General features: G+C 44.4%; 1 protein-coding gene across 2 annotated transcripts in view; it reads left to right on the forward strand.

Annotated features, from left to right (window-relative positions):
• Nucleotides 1-18911, forward strand: part of LOC129703182 (chloride channel protein 2-like) — a 496183-nt gene that overhangs the window by 463059 nt on the left and 14213 nt on the right. For both annotated transcript variants that reach the window (XM_055645357.1, XM_055645358.1), the window contains 2 exons: nucleotides 11116-11154; nucleotides 16057-16161. In XM_055645357.1, coding sequence (XP_055501332.1) covers nucleotides 11116-11154; nucleotides 16057-16161 — 144 coding nt within the window. The remainder of the gene's footprint in view (nucleotides 1-11115; nucleotides 11155-16056; nucleotides 16162-18911) is intronic.

Here is an 18911-nt window from a genome sequence, read left to right on the forward strand (position 1 = left end):
CCTGAACGGAAACCTCTGGAGACTTTGCGCTCCACCCAAGGTTTCCGTGTGGCTGCATGAACACTGTCTCTGGTTGTTAAGCAGTCGGCTCGGTAGTGGGAGGGTATACAAAACACAAAACCTCTGGATACAGAGCCACAGGACTTGGTTCCTTCACAGGAAGGAGATGTTGACGGTTGCGTCTCTAAATGACCCCGTCCGCACTTACCAGGTAAGAGCGCGGTTCTTTGGCAGGGCTGTGGATGTGACCCAGACGGCCATAGCCCTTGTTGGTCTGGAGGTGAACAACCTGCCCACTGGAGAGAGGTTTAAGTGGCTTGCTGGACTTGTCAAAAAAACAGTTTTGGTGCATCACGCTTCAATTGTACTTGTTTCTGGACCACGGGAGGTGAACGGACCTGTGGCTGCAGAAGCAGCTGGGGTACAGGGAGGGCAGCACGGGTTTGACAAGACATCAGTATGGGATCGCAGGTAATGTCCCTTAAATTGAGCAGGTCCAGGTAGATGTTGGATTTCGAAAGATAAGAACATTCCATTAATTTCCATTAGAAACTGATTTAAACTGCGTCATAGACTCGCAGTCTAATACCCTTAAGTTGTATATCATCCGAGGGGATTCTGAAACTCGGCTTGGTATGTCACGATCTAGGCATAGTCTACTTTGGCCACGCTGTCCATCAACTCTTTCTCGCTGGGGGCCCCACTCAGCAAATACTCTCTCAATATAGAGAACTGTTCAACCATGAGCTTGTTAAGCTGACCCTCTAATACAACGTTGCCGTCGATCCCAAAGTCTCTCCTGTGGTCCGAGCGCCCCATCATGTTCTGCATGCCAGTACACAATGAGCTCCAGCGGATGGTCTCCCTAGGCATCATTGTTACAACCCATCTGACTGGGTTTCAACCATGGTGGTTGCTACAAAGAAAAACAAGGAATCAATCCATATCTGCATCAACCCCAGGGACCTCAACACAGCTATCAAACGCCCACACTACCCTATGCGATCAGTAGAGGAAGTTGCTGGTCAAATACGCAACGCATCCGTGTTTTCCATTCTGGATGCCAAGAGCTCGTTTTGGCATATCCCGCTGGACCAGACTCATCCAACCTTACTACGTTCGGCATCCCCTTTGGCTGTTACAAATTCCTGAGAATGCCCTTTGGCATCAACTCTGCCAGTGAGGTTTTCCAGTGCACCACGGAACACAGGGTATCCATGCGCCATCATTGTTGATGACATTCTCGTTTACGGGCACGACTTGGCAGAGCACGACGCCAACCTGAAGAAGGTGCTGGACCGTGCCAAAGACATTCAACTCAATCCCACTTCTGACACCATGTAATGAGTCGAGTCGTGCACACCTCAAGGTAAAACACATATTTATTAAAGTACTCTTACAGCATTCATTTGCAAGTTGTAATAGTAACTAGCAGCTACTCAGACTAAATTACGTAAGCAGACTCCTGATAATATAACCGCATAGTAGGTGGAGCTCTACTAACAAGCACTACAATGGGTTAGTAAGAGGTAACCAATCTACATGGGCGGGTTGATTGTGTGTGTGTGTGGGCAAGGGGGGTGTTGTGGGGGAAGAGGGGGGGTGTGGGGGATGGGGGGGTTATAGGGGAGGGGTGGTGTGGGGGTGTGGGGAGGGGGAGTGTGGGGGAGAGGGGGTGTAGTGGGGGTTTGTGGTGGTAGGCGAGGGGTGTATATGGGAGGGGGTGGTGTGGGCCCCCATTTGCATCCCGTACTGGTCATAAATGCCTCACCCAAGAAAGAACATGGATAGAGTTCCCCTAGTCCTCACCATTCACCAAACGAGCCTTCGCATGCAACATCATTCTCTGATATTTCCGTCACCTCCAATGTGACCTCATCACCAAAGTCTCATCTTCCCATCTCCACCCCTTTCCAATTCCGTAAGGACCATCCCTCTGCAACTCCTCGGTTCACTCATCTCTTCCCACCCAAACCATCCCCTCCCCAGGTACTTTCCCCTGCAACAGCAGGAGATATAACACCTGTCCCTCTACCCCCTCGCTCACTTCAACTCAGGGACCCAAGTTGCCCTTCCAGGTGAGCGAGAGATCCACACGCACCTCCTCTAATCCCATCTACTGCATCCAGTGTTCCGATGTGGACTCCTGTACATTGGCAAGTCCAAACGTAGACTTGGCAACCATTTCGTCAAACATTTATGCTCCACCGATGCCTGTTGGATTTTCCAATTGCTACCTGTTTTACCTCCTCATCCTGTTGCCACACTGACCTTGCTGTCCTGGGTGAGGCCACACGCAAACCAGAGATACAGCAATTCCATCTCATACATAAGATGGCCACAAAATGCTGGAGTCCAGATGGGGCACAGGGAAGGGGGGTTGGGGTGGGGTAGGGGAATTTTACACACAGGGTGCTGGAGTAATTCAGTGGGTCAGGCAGCATCTCTGGAGAAAAAGGACGGGCAACATTTTGGTCACCAACCCTAACCAACCTCTTCAGTTGCACCGTAGAAAGCATCTTATCAAGCTCCATTCGAGACCGCAAGAAAATTGCAGAGTTGTGAACGCAGCTTAGACCATCACACAAACCAGCCTCCTATCCATCTATACTTCACACTGCCTTGGCAAGGCTGCCAGCATAATCAAGGACCAATCTCCTCCTTCTTTCCCATCAGGCAAGGAGAACAAAAGTTTAAAAACTCATGCCTCTAGATTCAGGGACAGGTTGATCCCAGCTGTTATGAGGCAACAGAACAGTCCCATTAGCTAGAGTGTGGCCCTGACCTCCATCACTGGGAGTGACTCCCTCACAAGGTCTCACTCTACCTCATTAGAGACCTTTGAACTATTGATTATCAGTACACGTCTCAATAATAAATTAAACTCAATGAGAAGGTCATGAGGTCATAATTAATAGGAGCAGAATTCAAGTTCAAGTTCAAGTGAGTTTATTGTCACGTGCCCCTGTATAGGACAATGAAATTCTTGCTTTGCTTAAGCACACAGAAAAAAGTAGGCATTTACTACAAAACAGATAAATGTGTCCATATACAATGATATAAATATATACACACATGAATAAATAAACTGGTAAAGTGCAAATAGCAGAAAGTGGTTATTAATAATCAGAGTTTTGGACGAGCCAGGTTTCATAGCCTGACGGCTGTGGGAAAGTAACTATTCCTGAACCTGGTTGTTGCAGTCTTCAGGCTCCTGTACCTTCTACCTGAGGTAGCAGGGAGATGAGTGTGTGGCCAGGATGATACAAGATACATTTGGATGGTGTGGGTCTTTGATGATACTGCCAGCCTTTTTGAGGCAGCGACTGCGATAAATCCCCTCGATGGAAGGAAGGTCAGAGCCGATGATGGACTGGGCAGTGTTTACTGCTTTTTGTAGTCTTTTCCTCACCAGGGCGCTTAAATTGCCGAACCAAGCCACGATGCAACCGGCAGCATGCTCTCTACTGTGCACCTGTAGAAGTTAGAGAGAGTCTTCCTTGACAATCCGACTCTCCGTAATCTTCTCAGGAAGTAGAGGCCATTCGGCCCATCAAGTCTACTCCGCCATTCAATCATGGCTGATCTATCTCTCCCTTCTAACCCCATTCTCCTGCCTTCTCCCCATTCCCACTACCTCTGTTGCACCATTGGTATGGCATTATGTTATGTTGGCATTGCTATGGCATTATGTTCCTCCTGTTTAGAATTCAATTCCTGTGCCCTGCGGCCAAGATAATGAATGAGCTGAATTTTAGCTCCTCCAAGGTCACACACTGTGTTGGAGCTCCTCCCCCAACCTTCATCATGCAAGAGGTGTCTTTGACGTGTCCTTCTGACATTATCCAGCTGTTATGAATGTGTGCAGAATTAAAGGGTGCTCTTTTAGAAAGGAGGTGAGGTGGAACTTATCTTGTCAGAGGGTGGAGGCCAATTCAGTGAATATTTTTAAGACAGATAGACAAATTCTTGATTAGAATGGGTGTCAAGGGTTATGGGGAGAAGGCAGGAGCATTTGATTAGGAGGCAGAGATCAGCCATGATAGAATGGCGGAGTGGACTTGATGGGCTGAATCGTCTAATTCTCTTATAACTTGTGATTTGTGAATTTATGAAGATCCAAATGCTGGATTGAGCTTAAACAGTCCACATTTTTGGAGGCATAAAAAACATTTGTGCTGCAGGCTTCTGCTGGAGGCGAGAACATTCTGAGCTTGAATTATGAGCTGTGTAAAAGACTTCCCAGCAGTGTGGTGCCCAATAAACCAAATTGTCTGTCATAGATTAGATTATGGAGCTGTAGGCAATTGTGTCGTTACAGCCACTCCAAATTAAAATCAACGTTTTGAACTGAATTCCCACAGAAACCTTGAAGGTTTATTAACTCTGTCACATACTTTCAATTTAATGTTGAAATGATAACAATACTTTTGACAGTTCACTTCTTGGTTTGACTAGTGTTGCTAAATCCTCTTCCAATGTCGATGAGATACCTTTTGGAAGAGCGTTATGTAATTCACATAATAAAGTAAGAAGATTGTGCAAAGAAATGTTCCCATCCTTGTGACAGGCCCTAGAGATCCTTCAGTGTTTAATTGTTTCTCAATTGATACCAGAGTGGTCACCATTCCACAATAGTTTTTTAGCTTAGTTGACTGTGTTGTGATACGGTACGGAAACAGGCCCTTCGGCCCACCGAGTCTGCACTGACCAGCGATCCCCGCACATCAACATGACCCCACACACACTAGGGACAATTTTACATTTATACCAAGCCAATTACCTACAAACCTGTAGTCTTTGGAGTGTGGGAGAAAACTGAAGATCTCTGAGAAAACCCACGCAGGTCACGGGGAGAACGTACAAACTGTGTACAGACAGCAGACGTAGTCAGGTCTCCGGCACTGTAAGGCAGCAACTCTACCGCTGTGCTACAGTGCCACCACCGTGTGTGAAAGATTTCTCACAAACTTTAATAAATTGAGGCTCTCCACCTTTGTGCTATTTGTGAATTGACAAGCAGTGATTTTCATAATACATACACTTTCTGTATCATTTGTTGCTCTGATCATCTTTATAATCTTATTTCCTCTTTGCAAAGTTGAGGCCAAGTCTCTCGGTTTTTCCGTGAAAGTTTGATCATTGAAATCAGAGACCAGCCTCGTGGCTCTTCCCCACCCAGCGTCCAGCTTTAAATTGTCGGGATTGAACTGCAGTATTGTTCTCATCCTAAGGGAAACTGCCTCGCTTCCCGAAATGTAATTTCAATATATTTGTCCATTCTGCATTGAACGTTAATTTCTGTGAACAAAAATTTACCACCTTTATTATTTCATCAAGAATTGTACGTATTCAGTAACCTTATCCTGTTCTGGAAATTGTACCTTTTGTGGTTACTACTGACGCACATTGTAGATGTCAAACTTTCCTGACTGCACCAGGCTCCTCCCATTGTTGATGGCGCTGATACATTTATCACACCTTACGTTTCTCTGTCCCTACCATTATCAACAACATCACCTTCCTCTTCACATGTATGAGAACACAATAGGTTTGCACCGAACATGATGCCATGTTAAACTGATCTCATCTGCCTGTGCATGATCCACATCTCTTTATTCCCTCCACTTCCATGTGCCTATCTAAAAGCCTGGCAAAAGCCACTATCGTATCTGTCTCCACCATCACGCCCGGCAGTGTGTTCTGGGCCCCCCCACTGCTCTCTGTGTAAACAACTTGCCCCGCACATCTCCATCAAACTTTGCCCCTCTCATCTTATAGCTATGCCCTCTAGTGTCGGACATTTCCACCCTGGCATTTCTCTATTCTCTATCCTCACCTGAACGTTGACAATATTGTTTGCCTTCAGGATTATTTGCACACAGGCACTTTGTACTGGGCGGGCCCAGAGGTACAATCATGCTTGAGATTTTTGAACGGGTGATGAAGATGATTAATGAGGGTAGGACAGTGGATGGTGTACACACGGACATCAGTAAAGTTTTCGACAAGGACCTAGGTGGTAGGCTGATCCGGAAAACTAAAACCTGTTGCAAATTGAATTCAATGTTGGCTTGGCCAGAGAGGGTGGTCTTCCTACTGGAGGTCTGTGACTAGTGTTGTCTGCAAGGACTAGTGCTTGGACCTCACTGACCAACATTGCTGTGTTAGAAACATGAGCGTTTGACTCCATGTGCAAGGTAGGTGTGGGCTATCTTTGCTATTTCACCATATGCACCCTTTCCGCTTGCCTCACACTGCCTGTGGCATCATAATGGGCAGCACAGTGGCGCAACGGTAGAGTTCAATCAAGCAGTAGAGGCCCGGGTTCGATCCTGACAATGGCTATTTGTACGGAGTTTGTACGTCCTCACTGGGACCCGTGTGGGTTTTCTCCAGGTGCTCTGGTTTCTTCCCACATGCCTAAAAACATACAGGTCTGTAGGCTAGTTGGCTTGGTAAAATTGTAAAAATTGTCCGTAGTGTGTGTAGGGCAGTGTTAATATGTGGGGATCACTGGTCGGCACGGACTCGATGGGCCGAAGGGTCCGTTTCTGCACTGTATCTAAACCAAAAACTTATGGACTTTCCCATCATCTTTCATCTGCAGGCTGACCCAGCAACCTCCTCATATGCATTGCCCAGTGCCGTGTTTGTGTCTGACCTCATCTTTGGCAGATACTATCTGAGATATCCTCAGCCATGGCTCTGCAGGTGGTCATTCATGTCCAGTGATCTAATGCCAGAGGTCTAGGTCCATGCTCTCCTCCTCAGTACCTGATGTGCCAGAATCCAGGCTGGTGGCTCTGCATGTATAGGAAGGAACCTGGTTTACAATTTCACAAGTTACACGTTTACCCTGAAAATAGACACAAAATAGATCAATGTTACACAATAGACAATAGGTACAGGAGTAGGCCATTTGGCCCTTCAAGCCAGCACCGCCATTCAATATGATCATGGCTGATCTTCCCCAATCAGTACCCCATTACTGCCTTCTCCCCATCTCCCCTGACTTTGCTATTTTTAAGAGCCCTATCCAGCTCTCTCTTGAATCCAGAGAACCTGCCTCCACTGCCCTCTGAGGCAGATAATTCCACAGACTCATCACTCTCTGTGAGAAAAAGTGTTTCCTTTGTTCTAAATGGCTTACTCCTTATTCTTAAACTGTGGCCCCTGGTTCTGGACTCAGCCAACATTGGGAACATGTTTCCTGCCTCTAGTGTGTGCAAACCCTTAACAATCTTACATGTTTCAATGAGATATCCTCTCATCCTTCTAAACTCCAGAGTGTACAAGCCCAACTGCTGCATTCTCTCAGCATATGACAGTCCCGCCATCCCGGGAATTAACCTTGTAAATGTTTGCATGGGGAAGATTGCAACCACCACTCTGACTGTCCTCCTGATTAAATTTTATCTCTGTTTGCTTTATTGTCCTTCCCCTAGCTAACAATGATCTATTCTACATTATCCTTGAACCTCGTCCCCTTTGATGTCTCGTTTCCACACCTTACCCTTCCATATCTCTGTGTCTCCTTCTCCCCTTGCTCTCAGCCTGAAGAAGGGTCTTGACCCAAAACGTCACCCATTTCTTCTATCCAGAGATGCTGCCTGTCCCACTGAGTTAAGGGCCTGTCCCAAGAGCATGCGACTGCATGCGGCAAGCGCGACCTAACGTGGTCGCTTGAGCCGTACGGCCTCGCGGGGCCGGTCCCACTTCGATTGCCGGAGCCGTATGGAGTTGTGTGGAGCTGGTCCCGACATCGCGCGGGGCTCCGGAAAACTGAGTGTTCAAAAATCCCGTGCGACAACGGCCTGCCGGCCCGCAGCCGCATTGAGGCCGTACGCCCCGTTTCAACGGGCATACACAGCGCCTTGACGCCGTACGCAGCATCTTGACGGCGTACGTCACACGCGAACTTCCCGCGGACTTCGCTTGAACTTCACGTCACTCACTCGACCTCTGCACGGCCCCCGCTTCCGGTTTGGTCGCACTTGCTTCATGCAGTCGCATGCTGGTGGGATCGGCCCTGTTTGGGGATCACTCGACCTCCGCGCAACCCCGTCCGGCCCCCGCTTCCGGTTTGGTTGCGCTTGCCACATACAGTCGCATGCTCGTAGGCCAGGCCCTTTATTCCAGCATTGTGTGCCTATCTGTGGTGGCTGCTCATGCCAGGCTGTCCTCTTCCACACTAGCCTGCCTGCCCGTCCCCGCTGCCTTAGCGTGAATACCTGAAATCAAGGCACTAGAACAGGGTCCTGGTGAGAGGAGGATTGATGTATGATGAGGAACCTGTAAATTGGAAAGATTGTGGGTTGAGCAAGTGGAGCAGAAACAAACTATTGACTTCAATATTGCCTGTGCTGACACGAGCCACTGACATAGTGATGGGTACAGTAATAATCAGCTGTTGATGAGGTCCCTCCCCGTATCTATTATCACTGGCACTGATCATGTAACGTGACAGAGCCAGCTTTGTACGCCAATACAGCACACGTTTATGCAGGTTTTCCTCTCACAGTGTTCCATTCATTATCCTTGTAATTTCAGATCTGCATCCCATCTATGGTAGGTAGGCACAAAAAGCTGGAGTAACTCAGCGGGTCTGACAGCATCTCTGGAGAAAAGGGTGACGTTTCGGGTCGAGACCCTTCTTCCAATTCAGGGTGAGGGGAAAGGGAAACGATAGATATAGATGGTGGTATAAAGAGACATTGATCAAATGAATGAAAGATTTGCAAAAAAGTAACAATGATGGTGGAGACTATCCTTTGTTGGCTGTGAGCTGGGTGAAAACGATTTAATGACAGGTAAAGGGATGGGAGAGAGAGGATGACAGTGAACCTCATACAATGCGACAGCAACGGTCAGTGTGGGTGTGATCGAAGGAAATGGATAGAGGTACTGCAAAAAACGATGGAATGCAGGCCAATGAAAAGTAACAGGGACTGTGAGCTAGGTGAGGTGGGTGTGGGATAGGGGGATAGGGCTGGGGTGTAAGAGCCCACTGATAGATGAGGATAGAGGTTAGTGAAATCAATTAACATTTTTGGTGGGGGTGGGATCCTCAAGGGAGGATGAGGACCAGGCATTCAGGAAGGGTTACTTGTGGTTTTGGTGAACAACAATTACATGATTTTGGGTGTACACCAGTGCCCGTCAATTTGCGTTGGACTTGAAAGTGAGTAAGTGTTCCTCAGCATGCAATCTGTGTGCGAATTAGGGTTGAGGTAAATGGGATTGGGGGAGTTAAAGTCGTTGGTCAACCCTGAGATATACAAAGGCCAAGGCGGACTGAGCAAAGGTGTTGGAGCGAAATGATCGCCCAGTCCCCGTTTGGTCTTTGCCGATATATAGAATACATGAAAACACATTTGGCAGTTTGGACTGGAGATGCCCAGACAGACAAAGGTGATGTGGTTGGAGGAGGTGCAAAAGGCCAACCTCTGAGAGGTCAATGGTGACGTTTTTTTGTAATATAGAATTCATGAAACACAGACACAGTAGTTTGAGGTGCCAGTGAACCTCTAGAGTTCAATGGTGACTTTTTTGGTAATATTTAGTTCATGACATTCACATGTTTGATCAGCCCTGAGGGCCTATAAATACCAGTAACAATCGGCACACATTGTGGTGTCAGCAAAACAAACTGCTGGGCATGTATGAGAATGCTACACAATGTGCAGCTCAACAATCCAAGCTGCTTTTGGAGAGAATGTAGAGTCATCTTACAATGTTTACACTTCAAGCTGAAGAAACAGAATTTTAATCAGGATGAGATGTGATATATTTAGCATCCATGGCTTTTGATTTAAAATGTTGAAGTAATGAATTTCAAGATGATAAAAGATGGATTGATATTGTGAATTGGAATTGTTTAATAATCTTGAACAATAATGTTTGTGCTGAATAACCTGTGACTCTTCTATTTTTATATATGACGATGACTAAAGACTCTCAATTTTCCACTAACCTTGTGTTTGGTTTGTACTTCAGCTCAGCGATTCTGCCATGTGTTAGCATTGAAAGGCTAGTAGATTGAGTCAGTTATGAACATACACAGGCATCAAAGTATCATGTGCATGGTTCACTATTAATCCCCCTACACCATAGTTCTCCTATGACCTTCAAGTTGCAGCAGATATCCTTTTATCAGACGGTGGGTAGTAGCTACAAATTATATTATGGATTAAATTATGCTGGATTTGCTATTCTATCCACTGACTGCAAAACAGCAATATGTTTAAAAACGTGATATGCAATGTAATTAGTTAATAAAATTAATAACATTTGGCTCATAGAGCGTTTTAGAAAATAAGATCCCTTTTGAAAGACCCCTTCTTACACTGCATAGTAGTCAATGTGCTTCTGGATGAACCATGGAACATAGAAACATAGAGAATAGGTGCAGGAGGAGGCCCTTCGAGCCAGCACCACCATTCATTGTGATCATGGCTGATTGTCCCCTATCAATAACCCGTGCCTGCCTTCTCCCCATATCCCTTGACTCCACTAGCCCCTAGAGCCCCATCTAACTCTAACCTTGTAGCCTGATATATTTTTGGGTTGTTACACACCAGTTCACTTCTCAGAACTCATCCTACACACCATTTACAATTTAAGGAAGCCAATTGAGCAACAAACTTGTACGTCCTTGGAGTGTGGGAGGAAACCGGAGGGCCCGGAGAAAGGTCACAGAGAGAACGAACAATCTCCATACAGACAGCTCCCTTAGTCAGGATTGAACCCAGGACTCTGGCACTGTCAGGCAGCAACTCTACCGCTGCACCATTGCTCCAGCCCTGGATCTTTACCCTGAATTGGCTCTTGACTTTCATTAATAAATTAATTTCCATCGCAGATCAGGTTTTAAATATTGGTATAATTCCTGATTTATGAAGTGTGGCGGTTCATTTTATTTTATTTGAATGTGTGGCAATCATCTCATACTATGTACTCATGGATGCATTCATGGGCCATTTGTTGTCCCTTGCCCTCTAACTTTGTCAAGGCAGTTTTTAGTTTGAAAACTTCTAGATTAGATTCTCTTCAAAATGCATGGGCATGTTGTATTTTACTAAATATTGATTGGTATTTGTTTTCTTCGGTCAGGATGAATATGCAGTTGAAGATGACATGACATCATCAGAGGTAAACCTACACTTTTTTGAAACTATAAATGTAGTCATTCTTGAATTCATATTTTTGCTTGGTAAAATTAACATACAATTAATTCACTTAAATATCTATCAGAAATGTATTTCTACTGTCGTGTTTAAGTAATATTACGATGTCTACCCTTATTAGAACTATTCCAATAAATAGATCAGGAGTTAGATGAATGTAAATGTGAATTCCATTAGCTTAAACTTTGATATCAATATTTGGCGCAGTGGTAGAGCTACTTGCCTTAGGTCCTGACTACGGGCGCTGCCTGTACGGAGTGTGTATTGCATGACCTGCGATATCTTTGGTTTCCCCCCACACCCTAAAGATGTACAGGTCTGTAGATTACTTGGCTTTGATAAATTGTAAATTGACCCTAATGTGTGTAGGATCGTGTTAGTGTGAGGGGATCGCTGGTCGGCACAGCCTGTTACTGGGCTGTATCTCCAGACTAAAGTAAATTAATTTTGAGGACTTCTCCACTACTTCATATACAAGCAAAACATGATTACAAAGATAACGATAGATGATGACAAACACATTCTTTGCTAAATTTATTAAGGGCCTGTCCCACTGTACGAGGTAATTCACGGGTTTTCCCCTGAACTCGCAGAATGTTCATAACGAGTCCGGAGTAGTTTGTGGATGTTTGGTAGCGGCTCATTACGCTAGCCGTAGGTACTTGCGGCATCAGGTAAGTCGTGGTGTTTTTTCATCCCGATGAAAAATGTCCACGAGTAAAAAAATAGTCTGGATGACTCGTACAGTGGGACAGGCCCTTTGGGTGCAGAAAAGGTACATCAAAAGAGCAGAGAAAATGTTATTTTTCTGATACCATCATCGATGGGGTTTGAACTGCTGTCTGTGTTATTGGATTGCTGCCAGTAAAGACCGGGTAAGCAGCAGAGGACGACCACCGCAGGGAAATGGTGCAGGATTAATATCAGAAATTAGTCCGTGGAAAAGAACTGCAGATGCTGGTTTACACCGAAGATAGACACAAAATGGTGGAGCAACTCCCCCAGGCAGCATTTCCAGAGAGAAGGAATGGGTGACATTTCGGACTGAAACGTCAACCTCTCCTTCTCTCCAGAGAAGCTGCCTGTCCGGTAAAGAAATGAGTCTATTATACTCCTTGTTCTTTAGTTTAGTTTAGAGATACAGCAGGGAAACAGGCCCTTCGGCCCACTGAGTCCCTGCCGACCAGCAATCCCCATGCGCTAATGCTATCTTGCACACACTAGGGACAATTTACAACAATACAAAACCATTTGTACCAAGCTAATTGGTGTTTGAATAACTTACAAACCGGTACGTCTTTGGAGTGTGGGAGAAAACTCACGCTGGTCACGGGGAGAATGCATAAACTTTGTTGAGACTAGCACCTTAGTCTTCTTTCCTGTATGATCAGAGACATTATACTTTTAACAAGATTATTGCTTGACAACTGCAGCTAACTCTCTCCGTTACTACCTTTTTAAGTCTTGTTTGATCAACTCTCAAAATGAGCAGATCACAAAGGTAATGAGAAATGTTTATAGAAGGAGTCATCGCAAGTCTTGGCTCCACTTATGCTCATCAACAGCTTTGATGTCCCTAGAAAGACTCAACTCATGCAGTGGCTGAACTTGTTTGGTTGTTGTAAACAATTATTTTCTAATTCGTTTTTTTGGACCTTCAGTCACTCTTCTCTAAAACATTAAAAATAAGATTTTCACATTTTTAGATTTTTATATATCAAAAAAATGATTACTAAAGTTTAAAAAATGAAACATTATTAACCAACTGAGGCAGTCAGGGCCATAAACAGCTCAACAGCCTTAAACAGCTCAAGCAGCTTATAGAACGATGATTATAGAACGATGATCCACCATGGACACCAACAACAAGGACCAATGCATGTACTGGCACCATTTTGCCTACAAAAGAATAGTACTGATGTAAACGATCCTGGTTTGACAGTGTTGACAATGCTGTAGCCTTTGACATGGCTGATATTATCATACTGCTTCAATGACTCTCCACTGATACCAGGCTGGAGGGGTCAGGACTTCAAAAGCAAATTACTGCACATGCTGAAGATAAGTAAAAATAGGAATTATTGGAAATTGCAATTAAGGCAGGATTCAGTCACTGACCTGAAATGTTAATTCAGTTTCTCTCTCCACAGATGCTGCCTTACTTGCTCATTCTATTAATTGCTAGTGCTTTTTACGGCTATATTTACCTAGTGTCATTTTCATATATCTAGGCAAGGCAAGGCAAGGCAACTTTATTTATATAGCACATTTCATACACGAGGCAGACTCAAAGTGCTTCACATAAAAACATGTCATACAATAAAATGAAATAATAAAATGAAATAAAATAGAACTAAAAGAAAAGAAAAGCAAAATTAAAAATGCATTATAAAAAAGTGCAAAAGTTAAAAGTGCAATGTAGTTAAGATTTAGCTGAAAGCAAAAGTAAACATTTTCAGTCTTGTTTTAAAAGTGGTCAAAGTTGAGGCAAGTCTTAAATCTTCAGGAAGTTTATTCCAGCTATTTGTTGCATAGTAACTAAATCCTGCTTTCCCATGTTTTGTATTTACTCTGGGAATCACTAACAGATTGGTTTCAGAAGATCTTAGTGGTCTAGAAGGCTTATCTAGTTATAACCCGTGGTTTTAATCCAGAATGTGACATTTTCTTCCCCCCATAGACCCAGTGAGCTCCTCCAACAATTTGTTTATTGCCTATAAAGAATACTCTGGTTGCTCCAGCAATGTTCTCTCTAATGTTACACAAGGATCTGTTCTAAAACTCCCTCTATCTTTACTACAAGCAGGTCCTTAGAAACATATCTGAAAAATAGTGTTGATTCCCACATGCTGACACTCAAATTTACCTCATCATCTCTGTGGGAAAGAACTGCAGATGCTGTTTAAAGCAAAGGTAGACACAAAGTGCTGGAGTAACTCAGCGGGACAGGCAGCATGTCTGGAGAAAAGGAATAGGTGACATTTCGGGTCGAGACCTTCCTCAGACTGATGAAGGGTCTGAAGAAGGATCTCGATCCAAAGCTACTCCTTTCCTATAACATGGTGCCCAGAACTGAACACAATATTCTAAATGCGGTCTCACCAACATCTTATACAACTGCAACATGACCTCCCAACTTCTATACTCAATTCTCTGACTAATGAAGCCCATTGTGCTAAAAGCTGTTTTGACCACCTTATCTACCTGCGACTTCACCTTCATCTACCTGTATTCCGAGATCCCTCTGCTCTCCAATACTCCACAGATCTCTGCCTTACTTCTATCTTGCTTCTTTTTGGCACCAGGATAATAGGCTCTGTCAAATGAGCCAGTCATACTCATGAACATGGTACAACAGCATTTATTGAAAGGCACTATAACACACTACAGCATGTCCCTTCAGCTGAGTAGCAGCATAGACTGCCAGCACGAGTTGGGTTGTGATAATATGAACAGTATAGTATTATTCTAATAATAAAGCACTCCATTGGTTAGTAAGTGAAGTAACCAATCTACAGGACCATTTGAAGCAGTTGGGTGCCCCGGCATGAAGTGTTGATGGTTAAAGATGTCCATCAACACCTGCCCCAGCTAGTCCATGCAGGTCCAGGAGACATGGTCACGAACTCCATCCAAGCCATTTGCTTTCTGCAGATTCACTATCAGGAAGGCTGATGTTATTTCTGCCACAGTAACCGTTGGTATGGGCACCGTAGGCTGTTGGGGATGGTGAGGTTCTTCCACTGACCTTCTGTTCTGTGCGAGCATACAATGCATTGTGCTCAGTGGAGGGGGACCCCTGTGTCCAGCTATACTGTCTGACTTCGATATGTGGCCAGTTGTAGCACTCAAACCTTGCCACAGTTAGCGGGTATCCATGTCTTTGCCCGGGACACCAGCTTGGTCTGAAATTCCCTCATCATTCAGCATCATTAATGGCTCAGTGTAGTTTGTGGATAGATTCCCTGCACTGCTTGGGACCATTTGACTTGGACGCTGCAGACTTGCTCTTCACCCGGGAGTAGTGGATCTCGCAGTTCATCCTTTGTTTCAGGAGGGGACCACGCTTATCGTCTTCTTTGGTACGCATCCTTCTACACACTTGCTGGTGAAGTCTGAGACAGTAGTGGCATACTCATAGGTTGGCCATTGTCCTTGAGTATGGACCAGTCTACCAACTCACCCGGCCTTGCTGGTCGGGTCTGCTCAGGTCCTGGTTAGCAAGCAACAAAAGCTTTTCACTATATCCCAGTACACGTGACAATAAACTAACCCAAACTGAGATCTGGCAAGTCCTTCGATCCCAGAGGTCGCAAAATCACCAGGCATGAAAGAAGATTAAAGAGATTATTGTTAGCACAGCTAGAAAAAATGATAGATGCATAAACGGTAAAGAGATTTAAAGAGTGGGCTGACTGTATCTGATGGTAGTAGATCCTCACCTGGGACCAGCTTGCCAAGAGTCCTTTTCAATAACCAGTTGAATACTCCAGGGCATTCAATTTCTGAACAATTTTGTGATATTGAGCAGTTGGAGAGTTCATTAGGAATTGAGAATTTGATTTTCAATTTGTTTCCAAGATGACGTATGTCAGAAAGATGTCAGAGCATCAATGAAGTTGGCACTAAATTTGCCATGATAGGAACTAGAATTTCTGACACATACTGACAGCCTGAACTTCACAGCTTTCTGTAATGACAGAGGGAATAGTTAACTAAATTGATGTATTTAAAACTCTAATCCACACAGCGAAGTGTCAGAACAAATTGCCGGGATACATTTCTATGCCATTTCTCTGTGCTGAATTCAGTTCAGAATTGTTGAAACACTGCAACTGCAAACTGATGATTACAAATGTTTCCCTAGGTTGTGGAGTGGGAAGACAAACAGTTTGATGAACAAGTGGACTTCAACAACTGTAAGATTGACCCAGCACCCTTCCAGCTTGTAGAATGGACATCTTTACACAAGGCAAGATCTATAAGATTGCTATAAGATATGGGGTTCGAATGGAGAGATAGGTCAGCCATGATTGAATGGCGGATTGGACGATGGGCCGAATGGCCTAATTCTACTCCTATCACATAACCTTATGACCTTTTGTTAACTCCATTGCTGTCATTGCAATGATAATTTGCAGGAGATACAAGGAATTTCAGCTGCTAGTATCTTGAGTAAAACACAATGTGCTGGAGTAACTCTGCTGGTCAGGCAGCATACGTTTATTAGTTGTAGTAGCAGAATAAGGCCATTCAGCCCAGCAAGTCTACTCCGCTATTCAATCATGGCTGATCTTTCCCTCTCAACCCCATTCTCCTGCTTTCGCCCAATAACCCCTGACATCCCAGCTAATCAAAGATCTGTCAAGCTCCATCTTTAGAATATCCATTGACTTGGCCTCCACAGCCGTCTGTGTCAATGAATTCCACAGATTCACCATCCTCTGACTAAATAAATTCCTCTAATCTCCTTTCTAAAGGCACATCCTTTTATTCTGAGACTAAAGCCTCTGGTCCTCGATTCTCCCAGTGGTGGAAACATTCACTCTATCCAGGCCTTTCACTATTCGATAAGTTTCAATGAGGGGTCCCTTCATCCTTCTAAACTCCAGCGATTGCAGGCCCAGTGATGTCAAACGCTCATCATATGTTAACCTAATCATCCCTGGGATCATTCTCGTGAACCTCCACTGGACCCTTGCCGACACCAGCACATCCTTCCTCAGATATGGGGCCCAAAACTACTCACAATACTTCAAATGTGGTCTGACCAGCACTTTATAAAGCCTCAGCATTACAGCCGTGTTTGTGTGTTGTAGTCCTCTTGAAATGAATGCTAGCACCTATACGCAATATCACCCAGCTTTATGTAACCGAGCAACTTCCAGAGGTAATAATTGATCCGTTCTGCCAAGTCACTGGTGTTGATTGTGAATTACTGAGACAGAGTGCTGATTCCCGTGGCACTTGGCCAATCTGAGAAAGTCTTCTTAATTCTGCAAATGAACCACTTCTCAATACCCCTGGTTTTACACTTCACTCCTCATCTCACCTCATCTGGCAAACTTTTGTCTCCGTTTCAACTGAACCTTTGTCCACTCACCTGCTTATCAAAACCTCCCTCCACCTGTACCCACCTATCACTTCACAGACTGCCCCTCCCTCCCCTCCCCCCCCCCTTTCTCCCCACTACTATAATTGGTCTGAAGAAGCATCTCGACTTGAAACCTCACCTGTCCACTCCCTTCAGACATGCTACCTGACCTGCTTCGTTACTCCAGCACTTTGTGTTTTACTCAAGATTGCAGCATCTGCAATTCCTTGTGTCTCCTGCACATTACCCTCTGACTAAAGAAATGTCTCCTCATCTCCTTCTTAAACGAATGTCCTTTAATTCTGAGTATGACCTCTAGTCCTGGACTCTCTCACTGGTGGAAACATCCTCTCCACATCCACTCTACCCAAGCCTTTCACTATTTGTTACCCTTGGCTGCATGGTTTTTTTTAGATTCTGTAAGTCCCTCATGGTAGGCTGATCAAGTAGATTCAGATGCATTGGGTCCAGGGTGCTTTGATTATTTGGATTCAAACCTGGCAAACTCATAGAAGACAGAGGGTTGTGGTGGAAGGGAGTTATTCTGGCTGGATGTATGTGACCAGTGCAGGGATCAGTGCTGGGACCTGTGGTGTTTGTGCTATATATAAATGACAGAGGGAAATGGAGATAGTTTGATGAGTGAGTTTGCAGAAGACACCAACATTGGTGATGTTCTGAAGAGTGAAGGAGGCTGTCAAAATACACAGCAAGAGATAGGTTAGCTACAGAAATGGGCAGAGAAATGGCAGATGGAGTTTAATCCTAGCAAGTGTGAAATGTTGCACTCTGGAAGGTCGAATGTAAGAGGAAAGTATCCAGTTAATGGGAAAACCCTTAATAGCATTGACCTGCAGAGGGATCTTGGGGTTCAGCTCATAGCTCTCTGAAATTGGCAACACAAGGACTTGGAGTGGGAAAGAAGGAAAGAGGAGAGGGACAAGGAGATGTGCAGGACATGATTATTATGCAGCGAATGGTGGGTGCCTGGAAGATGCCACCAGGGGTGATGGTGGAGGCAGATTTGATAATGGCAATTAAGTGGCTTTTAGATAAGAACATGGACATTCAGGGAATGGAGGGTGGCAGATCACATGTAGGCAGAGGAGATTAGTTTAAACTGTCATCGTGTTTGGATGGGCATTTTGGGCCTGACGGCCTGTTCCTGAGCTCTTCTCTTCTTATATGTTCTATGTCTCCATTAGCAATGAAGATGAAATTAGCATTTACAAGTATCTTCAAAACCTATGAAGAACAATGTGTAGTGAATTATTAAAAGGTGTTCAGCTTGAATATTTATAGAAGAAATATCTATTTAGAAGGATTCATACCTGAAAGTACCCTCTGTGACTGAACTGCTGATTGTTTTCAAACCTTAGTTAGGAGTACTTTACGCATTCGTTTCCTTTTGTAATGTCTGGAAAAATAACTTTTGTCGTTATGTTATGCATTGTGTTTTATACTGGCAGGATAATGTGTTTATTACTGGCATTATACTTCTCTCAAACTATTTTGGGGAATGTATTTAAATATATATTTATAAAGGATTCTGGTATGGAACACACAAAATACATGTGAATGGTTAACAGCGTGTTTTAATTTATATGCGCAAAAGTTAGAAACAATTC

This window comes from Leucoraja erinacea, chromosome 14 (assembly GCF_028641065.1).
Source record: "Leucoraja erinacea ecotype New England chromosome 14, Leri_hhj_1, whole genome shotgun sequence".
Taxonomy (NCBI): Eukaryota; Metazoa; Chordata; class Chondrichthyes; order Rajiformes; family Rajidae; genus Leucoraja; species Leucoraja erinaceus.